Source organism: Dendrobates tinctorius, unplaced genomic scaffold, assembly GCF_039654945.1.
Source record: "Dendrobates tinctorius isolate UK_male_01 unplaced genomic scaffold, ASM3965494v1 ptg000309l, whole genome shotgun sequence".
Classification (NCBI taxonomy): Eukaryota; Metazoa; Chordata; class Amphibia; order Anura; family Dendrobatidae; genus Dendrobates; species Dendrobates tinctorius.
In genome coordinates, this window is record NW_027361976.1 from 436257 (window position 1) to 461629 (window position 25373).

Sequence of the window (25373 nt, forward strand, 5' to 3'; positions counted from 1 at the left end):
TTTAAGTGTTCCCTTTATTTTTTTGAGCAGTGTATATGTATTCTATGTGTATATATCTATTCTTTCTATTCTTTATTAAACATGTCAGTGTGATTTTACTGTATCGCGCACTGAATTGCCGGCTTTTGTTAAAGGACACTGGTACGTACCGAATTTTTCGGACCATAAGACGCACTTTTTTCCCCCAAAATTTTTGGGGAAAGTGGGGGGTGCGTCTTATGGTCGCAATGCACGGTATTACCTGGTGCGCTGGTGGCAGCGGGCGCTCTGCGGTGTGGTGGTGGCAGCGGGCGGCGCTCTGCGGTGCGGTGGTGGCAGCGGGCTGTGCTCCGGTGCAGGGGCGGCGGCTCCGCCGGCGTTTCTTTGCAGCCCGGAGGCCCCCGCACACCCCTTGCTGGGCGCCGCCATGTTGCAGTGGCCTCTGGGAGCATGGATGCCGGCAAGATGGCCGCCGGTCCGGGGACGGCACATGCGCAGCTTCAGATGTTGTGCCGAGATCTCGGGGACGAGATTCAAATCTCGGCAACGAGATCTCGTCCCCCGAGATCTCGGCACGAGATCTGAAGCTGCGCATGCGCCGTCCCCGGACCGGCGGCCATCTTGCCGGCGTCCATGCTCCCGGAGGCCACCGCAACATGGCGGCGCCTAGCAAGGGGTGTGCGGGGGCCTCCGGGCTGCGAAGAAACGCCGGCGGAGCCGCCGCCCCTGCACCGGAGCACAGCCCGCTGCCACCACCGCACCGCAGAGCCCACCTGCCCCTGCCACAGCTGCCCCTGCACAGCTGCCCCTGCACAGCTGCCCCTGCCACAGCTGCCCCTGCCCCAGCACAGCTGCCCCTGCCCCTGCCACAGCTGCCCCTGCCCCAGCACAGCTGCCCCTGCCACAGCTGCCCCTGCCCCAGCACAGCTGCCCCTGCCACAGCTTCCCCAGCACAGCTGCCCCTGCCCCAGCCCACCTGCCCCAGCCCAGCTGCCCCAGCACAGCTGCCCCTGCCACAGCTTCCCCTGCCCCTGCCACAGCTGCCCCTGCCCCAGCACAGCTGCCCCTGCCACAGCTGCCCCTGCACAGCTGCCCCTGCCCCAGCACAGCTGCCCCTGCCACAGCTGCCCCTGCCCCAGCACAGCTGCCCCTGCCCCAGCCCACCTGCCCCAGCACAGCTGCCCCTGCCACAGCTGCCCCTACCCCAGCACAGCTGCCCCAGCACAGCCCACCTGCCCCAGCACAGCCCACCCGCCCCAGCGCAGCTGCCCCAGCACAGAGCCGCCGCCACCGCACGAGCCTGGACCACTGAATGACCCCTGTGACTACTTCTCCACCTGTGCCGGATCCCTTCCCAGGTAAGCTGAATTCGGACAGTAAGACGGACCCCCATTTGACACATTATTATTTTTTTCCCTATTTTCCTTCTGAAAATAAGGGTGCGTCTTATGGTCCAGTGCGTCTTATAGTCCGAAAAATACGGTATTTCTCGCAAGTCACAAGTCTGGTCCGTGTGCAATCTTTTTTTTCTTGCCCCCATTGACTTGCATTGGCGTTTTACGGGCGTAATATGGTGCAAATCGCAGCATGCTGCAATTTTCTCAGCACGTATAATACGACAAAGAAAAATCGGCTGATGGGAGCTGGCCCATAGATTAACATTGGGATGAGTGCAATGTTTTTTTTTTGCGCATAGCACTCGTCCGTATTTCTCGCTTGTGTGACTCCGGCCTAAGGACTAAATATGGGGTATATAGATTGCAGTACTAGGTAGGCAGGGAGTGTATGTGGGTATATACATATCAGTGCAAGGCATGCAGGCACTGTAAGTGGGTATGTAGCTATCACTGCTAGTCAGGCAGGCATTGTATGTGGCATACTTCATTGCATACATCAAGAGGGTCCATTCCATTACTGTCTGCTGCTGCCTATTATAAATATTGACCGTATATACATAGCCCCAGGTATCAGTGGCCAGGAATATTTTTTTTGCATCTTAATCATGATTACTTTATTCAAAAGCAATCCAGAGCACATATTTTTTTTTCTCCATTTGCTTGTTGACACTGCAGAAAACAGCCAGATCCTTTTCATAGTACAGTGTGAAAATCCAGCTATTTTGCCTGTCTCAGCAATCACATCTGAGTGCGCAGAAAATTCTGCCATTTTTGTGGAACTGTAAATTTTTTTTTGGAGTTACTTAGGCTGGTTTCACACTAGCATTCAGGAGGGCTATGGATGGCAGCCTACTTCCTCCTTTCTTTCCTGTGACGCTCCACCCACGCTCCACCTACTGCCGCATGCATCCAGCGTTTCCATGCGTTTTACTGCGGTCTCTGCACACATCAAATCGCCGCATGTGGACGCATCCGCATGCAACGCATGTCCCTGAGTACCCAATGTTAAAGATTAGGTACGCAGGGAAATGCTGGACGCCTGCGGCAGTAGGTGGAGCATGGGCAGAGCTTCACGGAGGAAGAAAGGAGGAAGTAGGCTGCCATCCGCAGCCCTCCTGAACACTAGTGTGAAACTAGCCTTATACAATTTATTGACACCATTTTGCTGCTCAAAAAATATTTAGCTGCCAAAAAAATATTTAGCTACACGGCAGATATTTTCCACATGGTTTTGTCCGCCACACGGATCGCAAATCATTGCGGTTAAAATTGTGCAATTTCAAGCCTCCATAGAATTTTGTTGTGCCTTAGCCTACTTATTGACACAAGTTTACTGGCCAAAATAAAAAACAGGCCAGATATTTGAAAGTATGGTATCTCCATCACATGCCTCATCTATCTGTGGGCTAAAAATTGTGGCATTTCAGGCCTAAATTGAACTGTTTTTGCTGTGTGTTACTCTAGTTCTTGACAGTATTTTCCTGTAACAAAATAAAAATGCAGGTCACATATTTTACAGTCTGGTATCTCCGTCAAATGCCTCATCTATCTGTGGGCTACAAATTGTGGCATTTGAGGCCTCCATTCAACTGCTTTTGCTGTGTGTTACCCTAGTTCTTGACACTAATTTCCTGTAGAAAAAATAAAAATACAGGCCACATATTTTACAGTGTGGTATCTCCGTCACAGGCCTCACCTATCTGTGAGCTAAAAATGTGGGCATTTTTTGGGCTAAATTGAACTGTTGTTGCTGTGTCTTAACCTATTTATTCACACTCTTTTGCTGTATAAAACTGTATAAAAAATACAGGCCAGATAATGAAAAGTGGTGGATTTCTGTCACAGGCCTCACCTATCTGTGGGCTAAAAATTGGGGCATTTTTTGGACTCAATTGAACTGTTGTTGCTGTATCTTAGCCTATTTATTCACACTCTTTTGGTGTATAAAAAATATAGGCCAGATAATTAAAAGTTGGGGATCTCCGTCTTAGGCCTCACCTATCTGTGGTCTAAAAATTGGGGCAAGAAGAAGCAGTGTGACGGAATAGTACGGAAGTTGCCAGCACGAGTGTTAGGTCTTCCCAAGTCTGGTTGTTTTCTAAAGACTCTGCCTTAACCCAAACAGGCCATTTGCACCGCCTGCCATGCCCGCATCAGCAGGGGTAGCAAAACTATCAGCCTGACCACCACCAGCATGATCAGGCACATGGAAGCAAAGCACTGACTTTGTGGTCGAACTCCAGGGACCAGGACCACTGTCTGCGGGTGACACCACTGCTTCTTCCACTGTTGTGCGTGGAAGCCAATCCCCTGTCCATGGTGCCTGCTAAGATGACTTCTGCCCAGGACCTGTTGTTGCACACACTCAACTAGCTTCATCATCAGACACGTCCATGTCCTTCTCACAGCGCAGCGTTCAGTTGAACATACCCCAGTCCTTGGAACACAAGTGGAAATACACTGCCAACGCCCCACAGGCCACCCTACTAAATTCACATATTTCTCATCAACAAGCTGTAGTGAAGCTAATATGCACACAGGCTTGTGAAAGTACGCCGCCCGTGTGCCCATTTTAGAAAGTCAGCTACAGCTTCCGCTGCCCTTTCCATTCTTCAGCAGCATTTGCAGCTTCCGTCTCACTGACTGTTTTGTGATATCCCTACACGTTGGAACTCTACACTACAGATGTTGGAAAGGATTGTGAACAGAAGAGGGCAGTTGTTGACTACCAGCATCAACAAGGCAATCGGTTTTCAGTTCAGACTCCACACATAAGACCTCAGGAGTGGACATGGATGTCAGACATGGATGTCATACATATGTACCATTCTACAAAACTTAGAGGAGTCCACCAAGATGATGAGTAGTGATGACGTCATAATTAGCGTCTCCATCCTGCTTCTCTGTCTTCTGAAACACTCTCTGCTCACAGTCAAATAGGATGCATTGCAGGTGGATCATGATGAGATGGAGCAAGGAAGCATACTGGGTGGGTACACACAGCCCAGCCTCATGTCATCCTAATGTAGATTGGTTGACAATGAGGAAGAGGAGGAGGAGGAAGAACTGGATCTACTTTCATGCGCTATAGACGGTACTAAAAGCACAACTGTCATACCATCTGTTCGGTGTGGATGGCCTGAGGACCGAAAGGAGGAGGAGGAAAGCATGGTCAATCATCCTCTTGGTGAGGACACGTTAGTCTTGCCTGTTAGCAGTCTGGCACTTTGGGTGACAGTCATTACTTGTTGGTGACACTTATAGACCCACGCTACAAGGAGAACTTTCAATCTCTTCTTCCTAAGGCAGACTGGTGTACTAAAATGGTGCAGTTCCAGAACTCTCTTGTTGCGGAGTTATTAAAAAATTTCCCATCTGAAAACGCTGGCAGCAGAGGTCACAGTTCACTGGACAACCAAGGAGAACAGGCGAGAGAGATGCAACTCCAATCCGGTAGAGGCAGGAGTACACTGGCAAAGTTCTGGCAGAGTTTTCTCAGACCCTCCCATCGCAGTGGCCCTGAGGCACGGACTACTCTCACAAGGAGTGCAAAGTTTTGGAAGATGCTGGGGGAGTACCAACATCCTCCATGATTCCTCTGTGCCTTACAATTATTGGGTCTCAAAGCTGGATACATGGCATAATCTGGCTCTCTATGTCTTGGAGGTCCTGGCCTGCCCTGCCGCTAGCGTTTTGTCAGAACACGTTTTTAGTGCCGCTGGTGGAATTATAACTGATAAGCGCATCTGAAAATGCTGACAGGCTGACTCTTATAAAAATGAACAAGGGCTGGATTGGGCCAGACTTCTGTACACCACCGTATGATAAACAGCGAAACATAACCTCAAATCCAGTGTATTTTTTTGTGAGGTATATTCCCATGCACCTCTTCACACCCACATATATGTGGTATATGCCTCCTGATTTTGACTATTTGCTGTCATCCACCTCTTTCTCCCCATCATCCATCACCACTAGATCACCAGGGCGAACGTGTTCCGTGATGCACCAGCCACGTTATTGTTGGAAAGGGTGTTTATGATGCCAGTAGTGTATGGGCATTACAAGTATAGGTGACCCGCTCCTTTAGACTGGGGAAAACATTTTTTGGAGGCCATCTTCCACGTCTCTTCCGACACCATCACTAGATCACCAGGGTGAACGTGTTCCGTGATGCAACAGCTACGTTATTGTTGGCAAGGGTGTTTATGATGCCTGGAGAAAAAGGTTGACACAGTGGCTTGATGCACACCCCAGGGTGAAATGTTTGTCAGCCCATACACTTAGTGTATGGGCATTATAAATATAGGAGACCTGCTCTTTTAAACTGGGCAAACATTTGTCGGAGGCCATACTCCACATCTCTTCCAAGGGAGATTGCAATGCGTGCAAATTTGGGGCAGGCCTTGTAATCACTTCATGGGCAAACTTTATGTGAGTTAAAAAAATCATAATAATGGGAACTTTGGTTTCATGTGGCCATCCAGTACGTGGGTTCAAAGGCTTATTGGGGCGCTTGTAACTTTGGGGCAGGGCAGGCCTTGCATTCAATGCACAAGCAAACAGTATGGGAGTACCAAATGAATACTGGGAACTTTGGTTGCATGTGGCCATCCAGTACATAGGTTCAAAGGCTTATTGTGGCGCGTGTAACTTTGGGGCAGCGCAGGCCTTGCACTCAATGCATAAGCAAACAGTATGGGAGTACCAAATGAATACTGGGAATTTTGGTTTCATGTGGACATCCAGTACTTGGGTTTAACGTTTTATTGGGGTGCGTGTAACTTTGGAGCAGGGCAGGGCTTGCATTCAATGCATAAGCAAACAGTATGGGAGTACCAAATGAATGCTGGGAACTTTGGTTGCATTTGGCCATCCAGTACGTGGGTTCAAAGGCTTATTTGGGTACGTGTAACTTTGGGACAGGGCAGGCCTTGCATTCAATGCATAAGTGTCACAATCCATTTTTGGATCTGTGGCAGATTTGGCTTATCTTTTTAAAACTTATTTCCTTTCAGGCCATCGGGGGTTAATGCCAGTTTTCCCCCTGGTGGCCTGCTGGTGTAATTACATTGCTGCTGAGTTTGCTAATGCAGGTGGTGACCTGTTATGAATGAGTCACCGAGGAGGAAAAAACAAAAAGCAAGCTAAGCCCAGAAAACCGGAGAGGTTGGTAACTAGCGGATTGCAGACCCCTGATCCTATCCACAACAACTAGCAGTAGCCGTGGAGCATGCCTACGGTGGTCCTAGACGCCTCGCCACGGCGGGAGAACTAAATAAGCCTAAAGAAAGAAAGGGAAAATCTAAACTGCCCCAGAGCAGACCCCAAAGCAATAGACAGCCCCCAACATGTATTGTTGGTGAAACAAGATGAAAACACAGACACAGATAGAAAGATAGGCTGAGCAAACGATGGGGCCCTCACTAACTAGAAAGGACAGGAAAGAAAAGCTGCTGTCTGCAATCACGCAAAAAACCCTGCCAAAAAAAAAGTCCAACACGTCTGATAGAAAAAGGCCCTGAAGTCGCTAGACTTCAAATCACTATATCAGCACTCAGGTATATTCTGAAGACAGAGAAAAAGAGATCAGCTGATCAGAGACAAAATGGGGATTCAGCCCAGTCCCAGCCAGGGCTGGCTGAACACAAAAACTAAGTAAACCAGACAAAACTCATATGAACAATAGCAGAGAAAACTTAGCTTTAGGAAGGCAGGAACCAAACTGGAAACCAGAAGCCACAGTCAGGAAAAATCACCAGCAAGAAACTAGGGAGTTGGCTGCCTTAAATCCAATCAGAAACTCCTGATGTCCAATCGCAGTCCTCTTCCTCAGGTGGCAAGTCTCTGCCATTTAGACCAGCTTCATTACCTCCCTTCACCAACAGAGGGAGTTCAGATAGAGCAGATAGAGAACTCACTACTCCTCTGTCAGGACAGCCAGCTCCATAAGCCTCACCAGAAGCCAGAGGCAAACCCAAAAATGAGCTCACAAGAGTGACCACTCCCACCTTCCTTCAAAAGGTCAGCTGATGCATCAGCTGACTGTTGGTGATACTGGTCCTTTTGGATACCAACTGTGCTGAAGACAGGAGGTTGCAGGTGCAGTGATGCTTCAGCTGAATGCCGTGATCTGGTGCCTTACTCTGCTGTGCGGTGCTTTGCAGCAGAGAAAGCTAAGTGTTGTTTTGTGTTTCCTTTTCCCTGTGGTGTTTGTCTTACCTTACTTTGTGTTGTCATAGTGCAGTGGTGGGACCAGTGTCTTCACTTGCCAATTCCCTACTTAGGGATAGGAGCAGGGCAAGTGAGGGTTTAGGTATCCTGCTAGGCGACGGGTTGAAAAAACCCATATAGGGACAGTAGTAATAGCAGGGCACATCCTTAGGTGAGCGCAGAGGTGACCATTCCCCTGTTCCCTATCGCAGGGCCCACCATTGTTAAAGTTTCCCTGGTGTCCCCTGGTGTGTTTTTTGTTTTGCCATTTAGTGACCGACCGATTGGTGGGTCGTGTCATCACAGTGGGCCAGTCACTCTGTGATAATAAGCAAACAGTATGGGAGTACCAAATGAAAAATGGGAAATTTGGTTTCATGTGGACATCCAGTACTTTGTTTCAAAGGCTTATTGGGGTGCGTGTAACTTTGGGGCAGGGCAGGGCTTGCATTCAATGCATAATCAAACAGTATGGGAGTACCAAATGAATACTGGGAACTTTGGTTGCATGTGGCCATCCAGTACGTGGGTTCAAAGGCTTATTGAGGTATGTGTAACTTTGTGGCAAGGCTGGCATTGCATTCAATGCATAGGCAAACAGTGTGGCAGTACAACATTTCTAATAATGGGAACTTTGGTTTCATGTGGCCATCCAGGACTTCTGTTCCAAGTGTTATTGGGGTGCATGTAAGTTTGTGACAGGGCAGGCCATGCATTCACTTCATGGGCAAACTGTATGGGAGTAAAAAAAAATAAGCATAATGGGAACTTTGGTTTCATATAGCCATCCACTACGTCGGTTCAAAGGGTAACTTTGTGGCAAGGCAGGCCTTGCATTCAATGCATAGGCAAACAGTGTGGCAGTATCAAATAAATAATAATGGGAACTTTGGTTTCATTTGGCCATCCAGGACGTCTGTTTTAGGGTTATTGGGGTGCATCCAAATTCGGAGCAGGCCTTGCAATCACCTCATGGGCAAACTTTATGGGAGTACAAAATTCATAATAATTGGAACTTTGGTTTCATGTGGTCATCCAGGACTTCTGTTCCAAGTGTTATTGGGGTGCGTGTAAGTTTGTGACAGGGCAGGCCTTGCATTCACTTTTTGGGCAAACTGTATGGGAATAAAAAAAATAAGCATAATGGAAACTTTGGTTTCATATAGCCTTCCACTACGTCGGTTCAAAGGGTTATTGGGGTGCGTGTAACTTTTTGGCAAGGCAGGCCTTGCATTCATTTCATGGGCAAACTTTATGGGAGTACAAAATTCATAATAATTGGAACTTTGGTTTCACGTGGTCATCCAGGACGTCTTTTCTAAGTGTTATTGAGGTGCATGTAGCTTTGTGGCAAGGCGGGCCTTGCATTCACTGCATAGGCAAACAGTATGGGAGTACCAAATTTCTAATAATGGAAATTTTAATTTCATGTGGCTATCCACTACGTCACTTCAAAGGGTTATTGGGGTGCGTGTAACTTTGGGGCAAGGCAGGCCTTGCATTCAATGCATTGGCAAACACTATGGGAGACACACTTTCTTAGAATGGGAACATTTTTCATGAAGCCATCCTGTACGTCTCGTCAAAGGGGTATTGGGGTGCGTCCTAATTTTTGGCAACCCAGCCACTCACTGCATAGGCAAAATCAGTATAAGAGACCCACTGATTAATAATGGGAACAACAAAGCATAGCCAGCTGATGGCCCTTTAAGAATATTAATGCCCCTATAAAAATAGGCTTTATGACTTTCAGAGTCCCTCCTTCATAAATGAAACAGGATGTGTCTGGTGATGTGTCACACACCACATGGCCAGCTAAGGTTGTTATATGCTAAAATGACACTTCTCAGTGAGTGCATTTGTCTTGGTTGAAAGCAATGCTAAAGTTGAAAAACGCATCAAAAATGCTACGTGTGAACATAACCCAAATGGTGGAGGAACATTTTTGTTTTGGGTTATTTATTTTGCCTTACATACAAATCATTACCCTGGAAAGGATGTTCGTTAACATATTTCCCAGGAAAATCCATTTTGTTTTTGTTTTTGTATGTTTTAGTGTGCACCTGTAAAAGTGGCATAACACTCTGACAACATCGTTCACAGCAGTGACCTAGGAGTCAAAAATGCTTCCAGGGGTCTTCCCCATGATGTTCCCATGTCATTTGAGCACTGTTCCCATTGATTTCTGATGTTTTTAGACCCTAAAAAGACCCCAGGGGGGCACTGCAAAAATGTTCGGTTTTCCCATAGACTTACATTGGGCTCGTTGCTTGGTTCGAGCACCCGAGCATTTTAATGCTCGCCCATCACTAATGAGGATCCAATTGCTTTCAGCCCCACCATTTACTAGATTAGGGATCCCATATGAATAGAGCTGTAGTGTGCATGCATGACCAATAGCGTAATACATCCATGTAATACATCACGTGAATGGGAACCCCAATTCTCTATATTTCCCGTGTGACCTAATATGATATACGGAGAAAAGTTGACATCCTCATACAATTCTTTTAATGTCACATTAAAATATTCTTCCATAACAATGAATGTTATCTAGTCAATGCACAGTCTTACTTTTTGAGTAGTTGTTATCTAAAAGTTTCCCTACGTGGTATGAAAGGCAGAATGTTACACCACTTGGATATCATTCCCGCTCTATGGAAAGTAAAGGTCATAAGAAGAGCAAATCTTTACAAAGTTGAATTCTACAAATTTACCAAATTTTCCAGGTATTTCAAAAGCTTCCAATTGCCCTGAAAAACGAGTATGACACTATTCTCTTTTACTCACACACTAATATTCTTCACTGCTGTACTGTCCAACACTATCTGTACAGTTCCCTCATTGCTTTATGGCTTTCTTTCCGTATCTGTATGACTATTGATACTTATGGAATAAAATTTGAAGATTTTTTCTATTTTTTTTTTCTTAAACTATCTATATGGTTAAGCTGTGATGGCCTCTCACTATGCTGGTTCACCCCACAATGGCTTCTGCATTCTCTGCCTCTGCTTTTGTATAGGCTATCATAGTTACTGTTGCTTAACTGTACTATAGTATGTGATGTGATAGCTGCATTATGAGGAAGACCAATCTGCCATGCCTAAGGCCAGGTTCACATTGCGTTTAACCAGCCCGTTCAGCGCATAGCGTTGACGGGCTGCGATAACTGTATAGCATGATTCATCAGCGCTAGCAGTGACGGAGCCTCAGATGCTGCAGCCCGCGTCCGAGGCTCCGTCACTGAATGATGGCACATCGCGAACGCGTGCCGCTTTACAGCATGCATCGCGATGCGCCCGACAAAGGAGGGCAATGGCAGCGTTAATGGACTGCGTTACACCGCGTTATGCCATGGTGTAACGCAGTCCATCTAACGAACTGCCTAAACATAATGTGAACCCAGCCTAAGTTCTTTTGATCCCACACTGGCTGGTGCAGTCTTTTGCAATGTATAAAATGACTGTGGGCATTATAGGCGATTCACCCAAAGTGAATTGCAAATTGTTCAAATTCGCCAGTTTCAGCGAATTCCTAAAAACTCAACATGAATATGTTTGCATCAAACTGATTTGCTCAACTCTAGACATAAAAATTCCTTGATAATGGTTCTTGTACAATGCAGAAAGCAAAAGAAATCATTCAAATGTAGCCATTAGCATAGATGGACAAGATTGATGTTGCTTCTACATTGCAGCGATCAGCATTTCATTTCCTTTATGATTTGAAAACAAATATGTTCTAGCAGTAATTACAGCTTACATACACTCTTTCATAGTAACGGAGACAAGAACAAGAATATGAATTCACTTGCTTAGTCCTAGGCATTTCCTCCATATTATGCAGCAGAAGTCTACTGGGGAGCGATAGCAGCCTCGGGAGGATTGTTCTTGGTCCAATGAACACAGCTTTGATGGAACTTAATTTTTTGGCTTGGAAAATACATAGTGTGTATGACTATAAAACAGCTAATGCACAGTAAAGCTAATATAGTTCACAGTCTACTGATTTTGCAAGGAAGTAAAGAGTACTGTTGCTTTATTAACATTTAACAGCTATGCAGTTTACAACTAATCAGTTAAACCTTAGTGAGGTATAGTACATGGCTCTATCATTGTCGCATTGTAATAGGTAGGAACAAACCCAAAATATATTTGTGGCAGTACTAGTATTTTGTATCCAGTGAACCTGAATACTGTGATATTGTTATCCTATACAGCTATGCAAATTAATAGTAACATGGCGCCTCTGATGAGCGGTGACATCAGTAATGTTACTGCTCTTCACAGTCTACGGGTCTCACGGAGCGCAACATGAGCCGGGAGTGGCTGTTACTAATGCCTATAGAGTGGCACAATGAGGACAAAGGATTCGGGGACATTTTGGGAAGCGCTGGATTATGGCCAATCTGTGTGGAAACTTTTTTTTATAGTAAGTTGGTGAACGAGAGACAGTGTCTTGTTTTTATTTCTCTCTTTTTATGTTTTTCAGGTTTCTATCTCTAGACTACATCGGATTCCTTGGACTATGTCGAACCAGGGTGGGCTTTTATTTTTTTGTTAGAAATTGGTGAACCAGGGAAAGAGTCAGGGAGTGATTTTTCAAATAAAGTATTTTTGTGTGTTTTTCTCTTTTATTTATTTTACTCATTTATATAGCACCATTAATTCCACAGCGCTTTACAGACATTATTGGCACTCTCCCCGATGGCGCTTACAATCTAAATTCCCTATCAGTATGTCTTTGGAATGAAACTGGAGTATCCAGAGGAAAGCCATGCAAACATGGGAAGAAGATGCAAACTTCTTGCAGATGTTGTCCTTGAACCCAGGACCCCAGCACAGCAAGGCTGCAGTGCTAAACACTGAGCTACCATGCCACCCTTTTCAGTACTGGGTTAGTAATGTGGGTGTCTGAACGACGCCTCTCAATTACTAACCCCAGGGCTTGATGTAAGCTGTGTTTTTGGACAATTCATAGCGTACATCAACCTCAGCTACCTTTACCCCTATTGCCAATGCACCAGGGCAACAGGAAGAGCTGAGCCCTGGTGCACCAGAAGAGCACCAGAACTTGAGCATTCTGTAAACAAGGAAAGTCCCCCTACTTGTCTCCACTTTCTCTGAGTAAGAATGGAGAGCTTACTTAGAGAAACTCTAGTTCTGTTCTATTTGAACCATCTTTATGTTCAGTGCAGGGCAACCATGTAATGATACAGTTCCCTCACAGTGGCTGCTGCTGCTGCTGCTGCAGACAAAATGCTTATTGTCCGGTCAGATATTGATGATCTATTCTAAGGACAGGCCATCAATATGAAAGTCACAAACAACCACTTTTAAGATGACTGAATGCAAACATGTCTTACCTCCCCTACTTCCTCTTACTTCCAACTCAAGAAGAAGACTTTTTATCGTTTTATATATATATTTTATTCTTGCTGATATGTGTTTAAAATGTTAAAATAACAAAGTCAAAATAATAAAAGAAATAAAACCCTCTAAAAAATATATTTAAAAAAATAAAAAAGTCTAGCACAATAAATGAAAGCATTCAAAAATAAATCTCTAACCCACTCAGACTGTCAGTAAATATTCTGTGGTACACTGCGAATATTTAGCATAATGTGATTTTCTTCATATATAATACATGTGATATTAAACATGCAACAATGCAATGTTTCCTCCAATCGTCACTGTCAGAAGAAATTAAAACAGATATTGAATTTACAGTTCTGCATCAGATGTGATACTTTCACCCACCTGCTTTTCTCCACTTGGTCTTCTGTAGCTTAAAAGTAGCTCCACAGCTCCCACCACTTCCTTCCGTATTGCATACAAAAGAGCATCTCCCACATAGACACTGTGGCTGAGCAAAAGCTCCATGATCTCTAAGTTTTCGTTCTCTATGGCTATGAGAAGAGCGCTTCGGCCAAGTGGATCCATGCAATTGATGTTGATGTTGTAGTAGATTTCGGCTTCCTCCAGAGCATGCTTGACGCTGGCATAGTCTCCCTTTTCCACAGCAATGAGGTAGGCCTTTTCCTCCAGTGACAACTCTACCTCTGTCCGCACAATCTGCAGTGGAATCCGATCTCTGTAGGGTGAGTAATTCACCTTTTTGTAGTAGAGCTGGGCCATTGTTCATAGTGACATTACAACCTGTAATAGGAGAAAAAAGATCCTTGTAATATCAATATAATAATAAATTACATGATTAAGGCACTTTTTCAACAGGGAATTTGTATAGTCTGGTCCAAATAAATAAAAAAAAGTTATGAGAATAGCTTTTGTTGTTCATATATGAGCCAATCATATCTATGATAATGTAAATGTACTGCATATGTTCTTTATTTATAGTAATATTTTTTATTCATCGACATACAGTGAAGGAAATAATTATTTGATCCCTTGGTGATTTTGTAAGTTTGCCCACTGACAAAGAGATGAACAGTCTATACTTTTAAGGGTAGGTTACTTAAAACATTGAGAAATAGAATATCAAAAATAAAATCCAGAAAATAACATTGTATAAATGATATAAATTTATTTGTATTTTGCAGTGAGAAATAAGTGTTTGTTCCCTCTGGCAAACAAGACTTAATACTTGGTGGCAAAACCCTTGTTGGCAAGCACAGCAGTCAGACATTTTTGTAGTTGATGATGAGGTTTGCGCACATGTCAGGAGGAATTTTGGTCCACTCCTCTTTGCAGATCATCTCTAAATCATTAAGATTTTGAGACCGTCGCTTGGCAACTCGGAGCTTCAACTCCCTCCATAAGTTTTCTATGGGATTAAGGTCTGGAGACTGGCTAGGCCACTCCATGACCTTAATATGCTTCTTTTTGAGCCACTCCTTTGTTGTCTTGGCTGTATGTTTTGAGTCATTGTCTTGCTGGAAGACCCAGCCACGACCCATTTTTAATGTCCTGGCAAAGGGAAGGAGGTTGTCACTCAGGATTTTATGGTACATGGCTCCATCCATTCTCCCATTGATGCAGTGAAGTAGTCCTGTGCCCTTAGCAGAGAAACATCCCCCAAACATAATGTTTCCACCTCCATGCTTGACAGTGGGGACGGTGTTCTTTGGGTCATAGGCAGCATTCTCTTCCTCCAAACATAGTGAGTTCAGTTAATTCCAAAAAGCTCAATTTTTGTTTCAGCTGACCACAGCACCTTCTTCCAATCACTCACAGAATCATCAATGTGTTCATTGGCAAACTTCAGAAGGGCCTGCACATGTGCCTTCTTGAGCAGGGGGACCTTGCGGCCACTGCAGAATAATAAACCTTTACGGCGTAATGTGTTACCAATGGTTTTCTTGGTCACTGTGGCCCAGATGCCTTGAGATCATTAACAAGTTCTCCCCGTGTAGTTGTAGGCTGATCTCTCACCTTCCTCATGATCAAGGATACCCCATGAGGTGAGATTTTGTATGGTGCCCCAGATCAATGCTGATTGACAGTCATTTTTTATTTCTTCCATTTTCTTACTATTGCACCAACAGTTGTCTCCTTCTCACCCAGAGTCTTACTTATGGGTTTGTAGCCCATTCCAGCTTTTTGCAGGTCTATGATCTTGTCCCTGACATCTTTATTAAGCTCTTTGGTCTTGCCCATGTTGTAGAGGTTAGAGTTTGACTGATTAATTGAGCCTGTGGACAGGAGTCTTTTATAAAGGTGAAAATGTTACACAGCTGTCTTTAATGCAGGTAATGAGTTGAATAGGAGCATCTAACTGATCTGTAGGAGCCAGAACTCTTAATTGTTGGTAGGGGACCAAATACTCATTTCTCACTGAAAAATAAAAATACATTTATATAATTTATACAATGTGAATTTCTCGATTTTATTCTTGATATTCTATTTCTCAATGTTAAAATTAACCTACCCTTAAAATTATAGACTGTTCATGTCTTTGTCAGTGGGTAAACTTACAAAATCAGCAAAGGATCAAATAATTTTTTCCTTCACTGTAAATATGCCATAATGCCTGACAGGTGGCCCCCTTACTTTTGTTTTGCCAATGATATTCAAGGAAAGACTACTTTTCCTTCTGAGTTGAGCGCTCTGGAAAACATAGAGTTACAAAAATACCTGTCCGCAGGCAGTAGATATGAGCGAATCTCTAGAAATTTAAACTTACTGATTTGTTTAAAATTTTGGCAGAAATTTTGATTTGCAGCAAATCGATTAATCTGGAATAGAAAGTACTCCAAAGCCTCAAATTTCCCTGAAGTTACTTAGCGCATAATTTGGCCAAATTATGCGGACCCAGCAGCCAACGACAATGCAATCTCAGTTTTCTGGGGACCTTTCCTAATGTGAATTCTCTCTTAAGCTACATTTATATTTTTAGATAGGATTCTACTGCAATTAAAACCACCAGAGGCTGATGGGTGGAGTTCTGAGTCATAATAAAACATGTTAGGCAGCATAAGTTAGTTTTAGCGCACTTTAGCTTTCTAGATACTGTATATGAATTCTATGTAGTTAGATAATAGCCTTAAAGCGGTTGTCCACCTTTGTGACCAATTTTCCATTTTTTTACTTAAATATGTGCATTTGGGTCTAAATTTTTTTCTTTTTAAATTGTGTGTCATTAAATAATGTGCACCGTTTGCCCTTTCCAATCTCCATGTTGTACTGTCTGGTGCTTGTTTCAGAAAAAATTAAATGAGCTAGTTTCAACATTCCTATGGGAGAGAATGTAGATATTATCTTTTTCTGGATGTCTCTTAAATGATTAATGTCTATATACCACATCAAAGATGAATGTATAGGTAAACAAAAAAAAACTGTAAAAGTGACAATTTTAAAGAAACACAATTGCAAAAAAAATATTTTACGTCAGAAATACATGCATTTAAGTAAAACCAAAAAATAAATTAAAATGGTCCCAAAGGTGAACAGTCCCTTTAGAACTATGGCACTGATTCATCAAAACTTTTTTTTACAAAATTCTGTAATAAAAAGCTTTGAAAAGTTGTAACATTTTTGCACAATGCAAGTTTGCGAATGTGACTTTTCACACTTTTTCGCTCAGGTCTGCTAAAGTTGGTGAAACTGGGGCATAAAGGTGCCTTGCTACTCCTGCCCATCAAATTAATGAGTGCCAGCATTCGGTACATTACAAATTCTACTCCAGTCCCCAACTTGAGTAAGATTATGGTGAGACGCACATCGAGATACATGCCAGCTCTGAAGTCTTGAACTCTAGCCCACCTCCTCATCAAGATCAACATGAAAAAATGCAGTTCTTGTTGATTCATGGCTTGTATACAGTATTTCATTGATTTCCAAGTTGTTACCTGGCCAATCATTTGCAGGCTTGTATTTGCTAATTCTTGATTTTATTTCTCTTCTTGCACAAAAACTGCGTCCATTTGCAAAAAGTGTGGTATTAGCAACATTTTTTTGTCATAGTCTTTAGTCTAATGAATGGTAAGTATTCAGTAGATGTAAGGAGGTGGTGGAGACCCTCGTTTGCCTCTCCTCCATACAGGATTTATGTGACCCTTTTTGTAAGTTGAGCATTTCATGTCTCATGTATATTGACTTACTGTAATGTATGTGTTTTGCACTGTTCTTAATGTGTATTGTGAAACATGTTATATATGTAATGCATTCCTATGGTATTCTGTGCTTGTCTTGCACAGGGTAGAGACAGGGACAGAAAGGGTTAACCCTGGAGGTCGGGCTAACAGCTCGAGAGGGACAAAAAATTCTTCACATGTCCATACAAAAATTATCAAAACCTTATTCACACAAGTTTGTTATACAAACTTGTGGTGTTCAAGTAAGAATCGGAGAGCACACTGACCAATGTGATTCAATAGGGCTGTTGTTGGAATATGTTTGGCACAACAACTCCATTCCTGTCTATTAGTGTTTAGTTGCTAGATTTTTATGCTGTTCATAAAGTTAGAACAAAAAACCTCCCAGAGGCTCACACAGGGAGAGCATGTGACTGTATTTCCTGTTTCCTGTGTCTGTATATGAGAGAAGCAGCCTGCTGTAGATGCTGCACAGATAGAGACACACAAATGATTTATTCCTGATCTATTAAGCTTATCATATATTGTTCCTGATTATTCCTGAATAAAGAAGCTCTGCTGTCATAAGCTTGGAGAGTATCCTGAATAATCTGCTGCCAACAGCTGTTCAGGTGACAGTTGTATGCACTCTTCTGTATTTCCAATGAGACTTGCCCATATACATAACTATGGGTGGCTAAAAATGTAATCCCTTATGGATCATCTGTTTAGCATCCGATTTTTGTGGATACATTTTCATTATTAACTTAGGAAACTGTATTTCATCGTGCATATTTTAATGTTCTTGATGGATAAATACAGTCATAACATAGATATAAAATATAGACACAATGATATCACTTACATGACAATATTGAAAAAAAAATTGTCAATGTTTTTGTGTTTTTTCTACAGCATTTTTTCAGAAATGTCTGCAGCAACCGCTTAATGTTTGCACATACCCAAATGCTATGAATTGTTTTGACTTCATGCCTTTAATCCAAGACATGAATGGAGACAACTATGGATAAGAATGAACATCTCTTCATTAGTCTCCTGCTAGGTCAGCCTGACACACTTTACTTTTCTATGAAAAGATAGTCAGACAAATCCTGAAAGATTGAAGGCCCTAGGAGAAGGGCTAGTAGATATTTTTAGATATACTGTGAATATTCCATAGATTATTTCATCACAAAAACAAAAAACTGATCATAAATTAGAGAATTCATTTTGAAGGTTTTTTTGTTGAGTATCTCCGGGTGGTTTCAAGTTTTCAGGCTTTTCTTCAGAAATGAACAGGTGATCTAGTAATTGTCCGTACATCTGAAATCAGTTCTCTGTAGGACTTACTCATATCATGTCCTCATATTTCTATGCTGTGTTGAAGAAAACTGTACATAGGTAACAAATTTTAATTAGATAGTTTATTCCATGCAAAGCATCCACTAACTTTACTATTATTAATGTTCTACAGGTTGCTAGGGTAGAAGTAATTTGTGAGGTTATGTGTATCCAGAAAATGAAGGAAGGTAAATAGTCCTGAATAAATATTAATATCTAATATATTTAGCAGAAGAGGGGATGATAGGAATTGTATTTTTAGAGGCGGCATTAGCAGTGTGAACGCCGGAGATAGTCTAGCTCCAAATTACTGAACTCTAGCATCCAATTATAAACATTCAATCTCATTTGGATGTTGCCAGCTGTTCTTTCCTTTTCTTATTTATGAGACTGTAGCGTTGTCCTTGATGTGCTTCCAAAGCTAATTAGCAATACAAGGTATGTTGGCAGATCGTACTGTTACCTAAGTGTGCAGTGCTGGCCACCAGCCCGGTTGGAACTTTAGCTCTAGCTTTCTGTGGTCAACAAGTAGATGTAATGATGAGCTTACATGGACATTTTACAAAGCATAACATTATTTTGGAAAACATCCCATTTTTTTTAATTCCATTCTCATCATATCTTGGCAATAGCGGGAGAGCAGGATGATAATCAGTGTTTCCAATGAGACAGTTAGTCTTCCTTATAAATACACTGTATGGCGTGGCAGTCATTTATTGTACACATCGACAACCATGAATGATTGAGAAGACTGTAATGCATTAATAGAAGTGTCTCTCAAGTGCAATCCTCAAGGACCTCAGTCAAGAAGACAAATGTCAGACTGGTTTCTCCTACAGTGCAAGGAAATCCTTTGTGAACTATATCCTATATCATGAATTGATGATCACAAGCATTGAGCTCGATTTTGGGTCAGGTTTATGGATGAAGGTGTAAATACATCATTGCTAATAGTATACAGTAATCATAAACTAGCCAAAATCCCTTTCTGAAAAGTATCAAAAAGTAGTGGACATTTATTTCCTTCAAAATACTCAATGAAAGGCTTGGCTATAACCTGGGTGTGTCAATATATAGAGCATATTTCACACCTAGGTACATGACCGTAATTTAGAAAACTGCTTAAAAAAAGAAGTTCAGTATAAACACTAACTGTCTATTTCTATTAGTAAAAAGGGCACCTATTCAAGACCAGCATATGGAACTGATTTATTAAAGATTAATCATGATTTTAATTTTGCTTCCATAAATCAATAGTACACATTAAGATAGAAAAAATTTGTATTATATCATAATAGAGAAATCAGCTTTTTTGTACTCCTGGACGGATCATAGATTCCCAAAATTCTCAATTCACAGGTAAAATCTGTCTTCAGTGAAGACAGATTTTCCCATTACTGAGATAGGAGATGTCAGCTGGAGAACTGTAACTGTTGTTTCAGAAGAATTTTTTAGTAAACTCTCTGCATCTGCCTCTAGTTCCTCCATTCCTCATAGAATTTTTAAAGCACGAACTGTCATCTCTTATCTCAGTAATGGGAAAATCTGGCTTCTCTGAATACAGATTTACTCTTTAATTGAGACAGAAGGACCAGTCCAGGAGGTGAAAGAAGCAACAATCTCTGATATTGATTTATGGCATAAAAATTTAAACAATTACTCTTTGAATGTTTTACACCAGTTATCTTCTTATATTGGTTAGACTTGGCATTTAGCTGTTGTAAGAACACAATTGAAAAAGACATTCAGCTCACGGTAAGTGAAGAAACACATGAGAATAAACAGAAGACAAATAGGAATAATGGTTGCAGACAAAGCAGCCCAGGAACTATATCAGGTCTGAAATCTCTCCCTACTCTCTCATGTTTGGAATCACAAAACTAATTATAATCAATGAACCAAATAAAAGTCACAATCTTAACTGTTACGATTCAGTACCGAGGAGGATTACGGGAAATTAGCTAAGCAACCCGGAAACCAGAAAGGTTGGCAACTTAGCTGATTGCAGACCCCTAAGCCTAACAACACAACTAGCATTAGCCATGGGACGTGCCTACGATGCCCTAGACGCCTCGGTACAGCCAAAGAGTTAACTAAGCCTAAAGCAAGAAAGGGGAAAGCTAAACTGCCCCGGAGCAGAACCCCAAAGGAATAGATAGCCCCCAAACATATATTGACGGTGAGACAAGATGAGGCACAAACGCAGGCAGAAAATAGAGTGAGCAAATGATGGGGCCCAAACTGTCTAGATAGGACAGGACAGAAAAGATACTGTCTGCAATCATGCAAAAACCTTAACAAATCTAACACGTCCGATAAACAAAAAACACTGAGGCCACATGACCTTTCCCCCACTAGATCAGCATTCTGGTGTGAACTGGAAGCAAAGCAAAAGGTACTAATATAACAGGGGATTAGCAATACTGAACAGAATGACAAGCTGTGACATATGAGCAAGGTCCAGCACCCAGCAGGGAATAATGCTGAACCCACACAGCAAAGCAGAAAGCAGAGAAAAGCAAAAAATATATATAATGCAAAAGATTCCAGCAAACAAATAACTTATCTGAATGATGCAAGACCAAGGAGGGGAAAAAGCAGACTTCACAATGCACAGGAAGACAAACAAATCACCAGCAGCAACTGAAGGGAGCTTACTCACTTAAATCCTCCCAGTCAGTAACCCCTGACTTCCAATCATCTTCTTCAAGTGATAGACTTCTGTCAATATGACCAGCTCCACTACCCGCGGCAACCACCAGAGGGAGCCCCGACTCAGAAGTCAGATCAAGAGAGTTCACAACACTTAACCTATTGGAGTTCACGTATTTAATATTAAAATCCAATGCCTTATTTTCTGTTTTTTTTTTTAGACTATATATTATTCGGACCAGATTCAGAGCAATGCTCTGATTAAGAATTCAAAACGCATAAGTGGCCATGTGTTCAAAATTCCGTGTTTTCATGTGTTTTTTTAACTGAGTTTTTTTTAACTGAGATGGAAATAAAATAACATTTTATAACAAACTGAAGATTTGAGGATAAATAAAAAGGATTTTGAGGCATACATCAATTATTCACAAATTGGGGAGAACCCCAAATAACCCTCACTATAAAGCTTTAAAATTTAACTTTTATTGATTTATTATTATGTAAAAATGCTTTAGGGTATAAAAAATTATGTCCCTAATTTTTCTCGATTTATCAATAATAAAGTGCTCAATGCTTAGCATCTCTAACTTAATAGGTAATACCCCGGGTGCTAAAGCATTTTTATATAATAATAAATCAATAAAAGCTAAATTTTAAGGCTTTCTAATAAGGGTTATTTGGGGGTTATCCACAATTTGTTAATTAAATCCGATAATATTTTTCTTTTTTTTAATTGGTGCTGGACTGAAACTATTATTCCCATTTAGCTCTTGAGGCTATAATCTCCCACATATGTACCTAGTATTGAATAACACAGTCCTTTCTGCCATACTTTATGGACTGACTTCCTGCTGAGCTCGGAAATCTGAGTCAGTAGGAGATAAGGGTCTCAGGCTGTAATCCTTTCCCTTTTTCCCCAGCCTTCTTAAATTTGACAGCTCGTAGAGCCCAAGTTAAAATCGTACAATAATTATAAAGAAAATGATAAGCTGTTAGTGAGTAACAAATAAGAATTGTGACACATGAAATGAGGACTTTGTAAGGAGGTTCATTAAGTTCCACCTTTAATAAACTTTTCATGGACGGCAATACTGACTATGAAAGAGCAATGTAAATTGTTGATACTAGGCTCAGACGATAAATGTTCTATCACTGACTTATTTTGGGAACTTGAAATTAAGAAGTAAAGTAATATTTACAAAAAGTGAATTAAAAATTGCCAGTTCTCCTTTAAATCCATTCCCTTTTTTCCTGCAGGAAATGTTCGTGTGATACAAGGATGGCTCAATTTACAGAGCATTTTATACTTTTTGTCAGAAAAAGGGGTGAACCTCCCTCTATGATGTCCATATGCCTTAATTTAAGGGGTGCCTTGGTAGTTTATATTTACCTTAACCCGTATTGAATCATTTCTTCTTGCTGTTTCAATGACAAAGCACATATTGCCTTAATCTGCATAGGATTTTGGCATTTTGTTTCGCCGGGTTGTACTTAGCCTATGCCAAGCAATATTTGGCACAACAAATAAACAGCATTCTAGGTCCATCTTGTTATAATTTACATGTTGCATCTGCTGTAAAACGTGCTTTATTATCCAAATATATTACTGATCAATGGGAAATCAATGTAGCTTTCTCTTTACAAATATTTGTCACAATATGGCAAAAGGACATTAGGTCAACCCTGAAGTTTTACTTCAAATTGAAAAATGACTCATGGGTAGGAGAACCGAATAGTGGTATAAACATATCAAACCCTATTTTTTTTGCTAAGTTAACAGTGTAGTAGGGTAAGTAATTGTCATTAATGGCAACTACAACATTAGCAGTTATATTGCCTCAAATGGCCTCCTCCCCAAATGTTGATTTTAAGAATCTGGAAGGCTTTGACATTGTCGATGACTGGTTCATCTTCCACCAGTTTTTGTACCCTAGAATTTGTGCAATATTTGGAAGCTATCTCGTGACTCTTTAAGACTTATGGAAGAATAACCAATCTTTACATCTGCCAAAGAGTTGCAGGACATAGGAGCTGACTATCAAAACCTTACAGAAATGTACACATTTGTCTTGAATTTAATTGATGACTGGATTTCGAAAAGCAAATGGAAGCACATGTTTAAAAAAGTGTTCGCTCATTTTCTTACAGTTTTGCTGCTGCACAGTCCTTTGTCTAGCAAGTCAATCGACACAAACTGATAAAAATTCTTCAGAGCTCCACTCCACTCTAATGGCTTTATTTGCACTCTCCTTTCTTTCTATCAGTATTACAGATAACAGCAGGAAATGGAAGGGGGTTGTACATAGTAGATCAGAGACGTCAGAGAGAAAGCATATAAGTTATTAGGGTGGGTGGATCTGGTGAAAACAGATTGTGAAATTGCACTTGAAACTAAGCTGTGCTGACACATGAGAACTAATAGGCCAGCACGATGTCTCAGTGGATAGCACTGCAGCCTTGCAGCGCTGGAGTCCTGGGTTTGAATCCCATCAATGACATCTGCAAGGAGTTTGTATGTTCTCCCCGTGTTTGCGTGGGTTTCCTCCGGGTACTCCGGTTTCCTCCCACATTCGAAAGACATACCGATAGGGAATTTAGATTATGAGCGCCATCGGGGACAGTGCTGATAATGTGTGCAAACTGTAAAGTGCTCAGGAATATGTTATCGCTATATATAAAAATAAAGATTATTATTATTAACTAATAAGGGCAGCAGCCCCCTGGACACAGACAAACCTTAAAGCTACCATGTATTACTATGAGGGACACATCCACAAGCGAAAAGTCTGAAACTTGGAGCCATGTTGCAAACTATCAGTTTATTGAATATCATGGTAACTGAATGAAGAAATGAAGATTGCAGTCTGAAACACAAGGGCTGACATACCATTGGTGCAACCTGAGCAGCCGCACAGGGGCTCAAGGGGTAAAACCGGGTTCACATTAGCGTTTGGCTGATCTGCGTAGGGCTGCGTACTTCTTCCATTAAGCTCCGCCTACTTCCGTATGTGTCCTGTGTCGTCCTGTGTACCTATCTTTAACATTGGGCTCGCAGGGACATGTGTTGTATGCGGAATTGCGGATGTGTCCGCGTGTGTCATTTTGACTTGCCCGCCAAATGCAACATGTTGCATTTTTGTGCGTTCGGCGGGCACTTCAAAAATACGCACGTGGACGCATCCGCATACAACGCATGTCCCTGCGTACCAGCCAAACGCTATTGTGAACGTAACCTAAGGGAGCTATTTTCACCTCCAAAGTGGCAACCAGGTCCTGTTATAGACACATGATTGGATTGAAAAGGGCCTACTTATTGTTCTAGCACAGAGGCTCTCTTCTGTCTGTGACCGCCATTGCTGCAACCTAATATAACTTCTTTCTTAAAACAAACCCCCACAAAGTCCACAGCCTTTAAATCAATATCCCATCTCTACCTTAGGTACATTGCACTCTATCACAAAATTGTGTACTTACAATTGCTTATTCTGCTCTTCAACCCAGTTAATTTTTCTCTTTTCTATTAAGTCTATGACGTCATGTGATTAAAAACTGACTAGCTCAATCCTTCTAAGCTCTCTGTAGAAATAGGAAGTCTCTTTTCCCTGCATGAATTATGATTAGAACAACAATTCTGCTCATTGCAAAGTCCCTGGCAGGGGAGAGAAGTTGAAGAGGGGGATAACTCATGCAGGTAAAAAAGGCTTCCTTTTTCTACATAGAGCTTAGAAGGATTTAGATTGTCAGTTTTAAATCACAATCACAAGAGGACATAGACTTGACACTGCATGAGTAATCCCTCTCTTCAACTCCTGTCACGCATCTGGCTTCGAACCCTTGACCCTTGATCCTGTGCTTTGTAATTGGCTTCTTTATCCACTGAGCCACAGCAGCTACACCTTTTCTCTGTTTATTGTCTTTTATACTTGCGTTAGTCATTTTAGGTTAACAGGTGTTTTCATTTGTCTGCCCTATCACATTTTGGGTGTGGCTATATATACTTTCCTCCTGTGATAGTCTAATTTGAATGTCCAGCCATACTCCCATTGTTTATGCTAGTCAGTGAAAGACCAGCAAGGGTTTATCTCTCGGCTGATTATGTTTTTCACCCTGCACCTGTGTTCCGTTTCTTGTTTAGGAAGCAGGTGCCACACGCTGCAGCAGTAAATATCTCATCTTCTCAGCTTGTATTTGGTGGTTTGTTTTAACTCACTCTGGGATCTCTTTCTATCTCAATACACCTTCCCTTCTGTAGGTAAGCT

The 25373-nt window shown here is 42.0% G+C and overlaps 1 protein-coding gene across 2 annotated transcripts in view; it reads right to left on the minus strand.

The window, feature by feature from the left end:
- LOC141073625 (short transient receptor potential channel 5-like) overlaps positions 1-25373 on the minus strand; it is a 624006-nt gene that overhangs the window by 389076 nt on the left and 209557 nt on the right. For both annotated transcript variants that reach the window (XM_073560935.1, XM_073560934.1), the window contains one exon: positions 13349-13747. In XM_073560935.1, the coding sequence (XP_073417036.1) occupies positions 13349-13726 (378 nt within the window). In that variant the 5' untranslated portion in view covers positions 13727-13747. The remainder of the gene's footprint in view (positions 1-13348; positions 13748-25373) is intronic.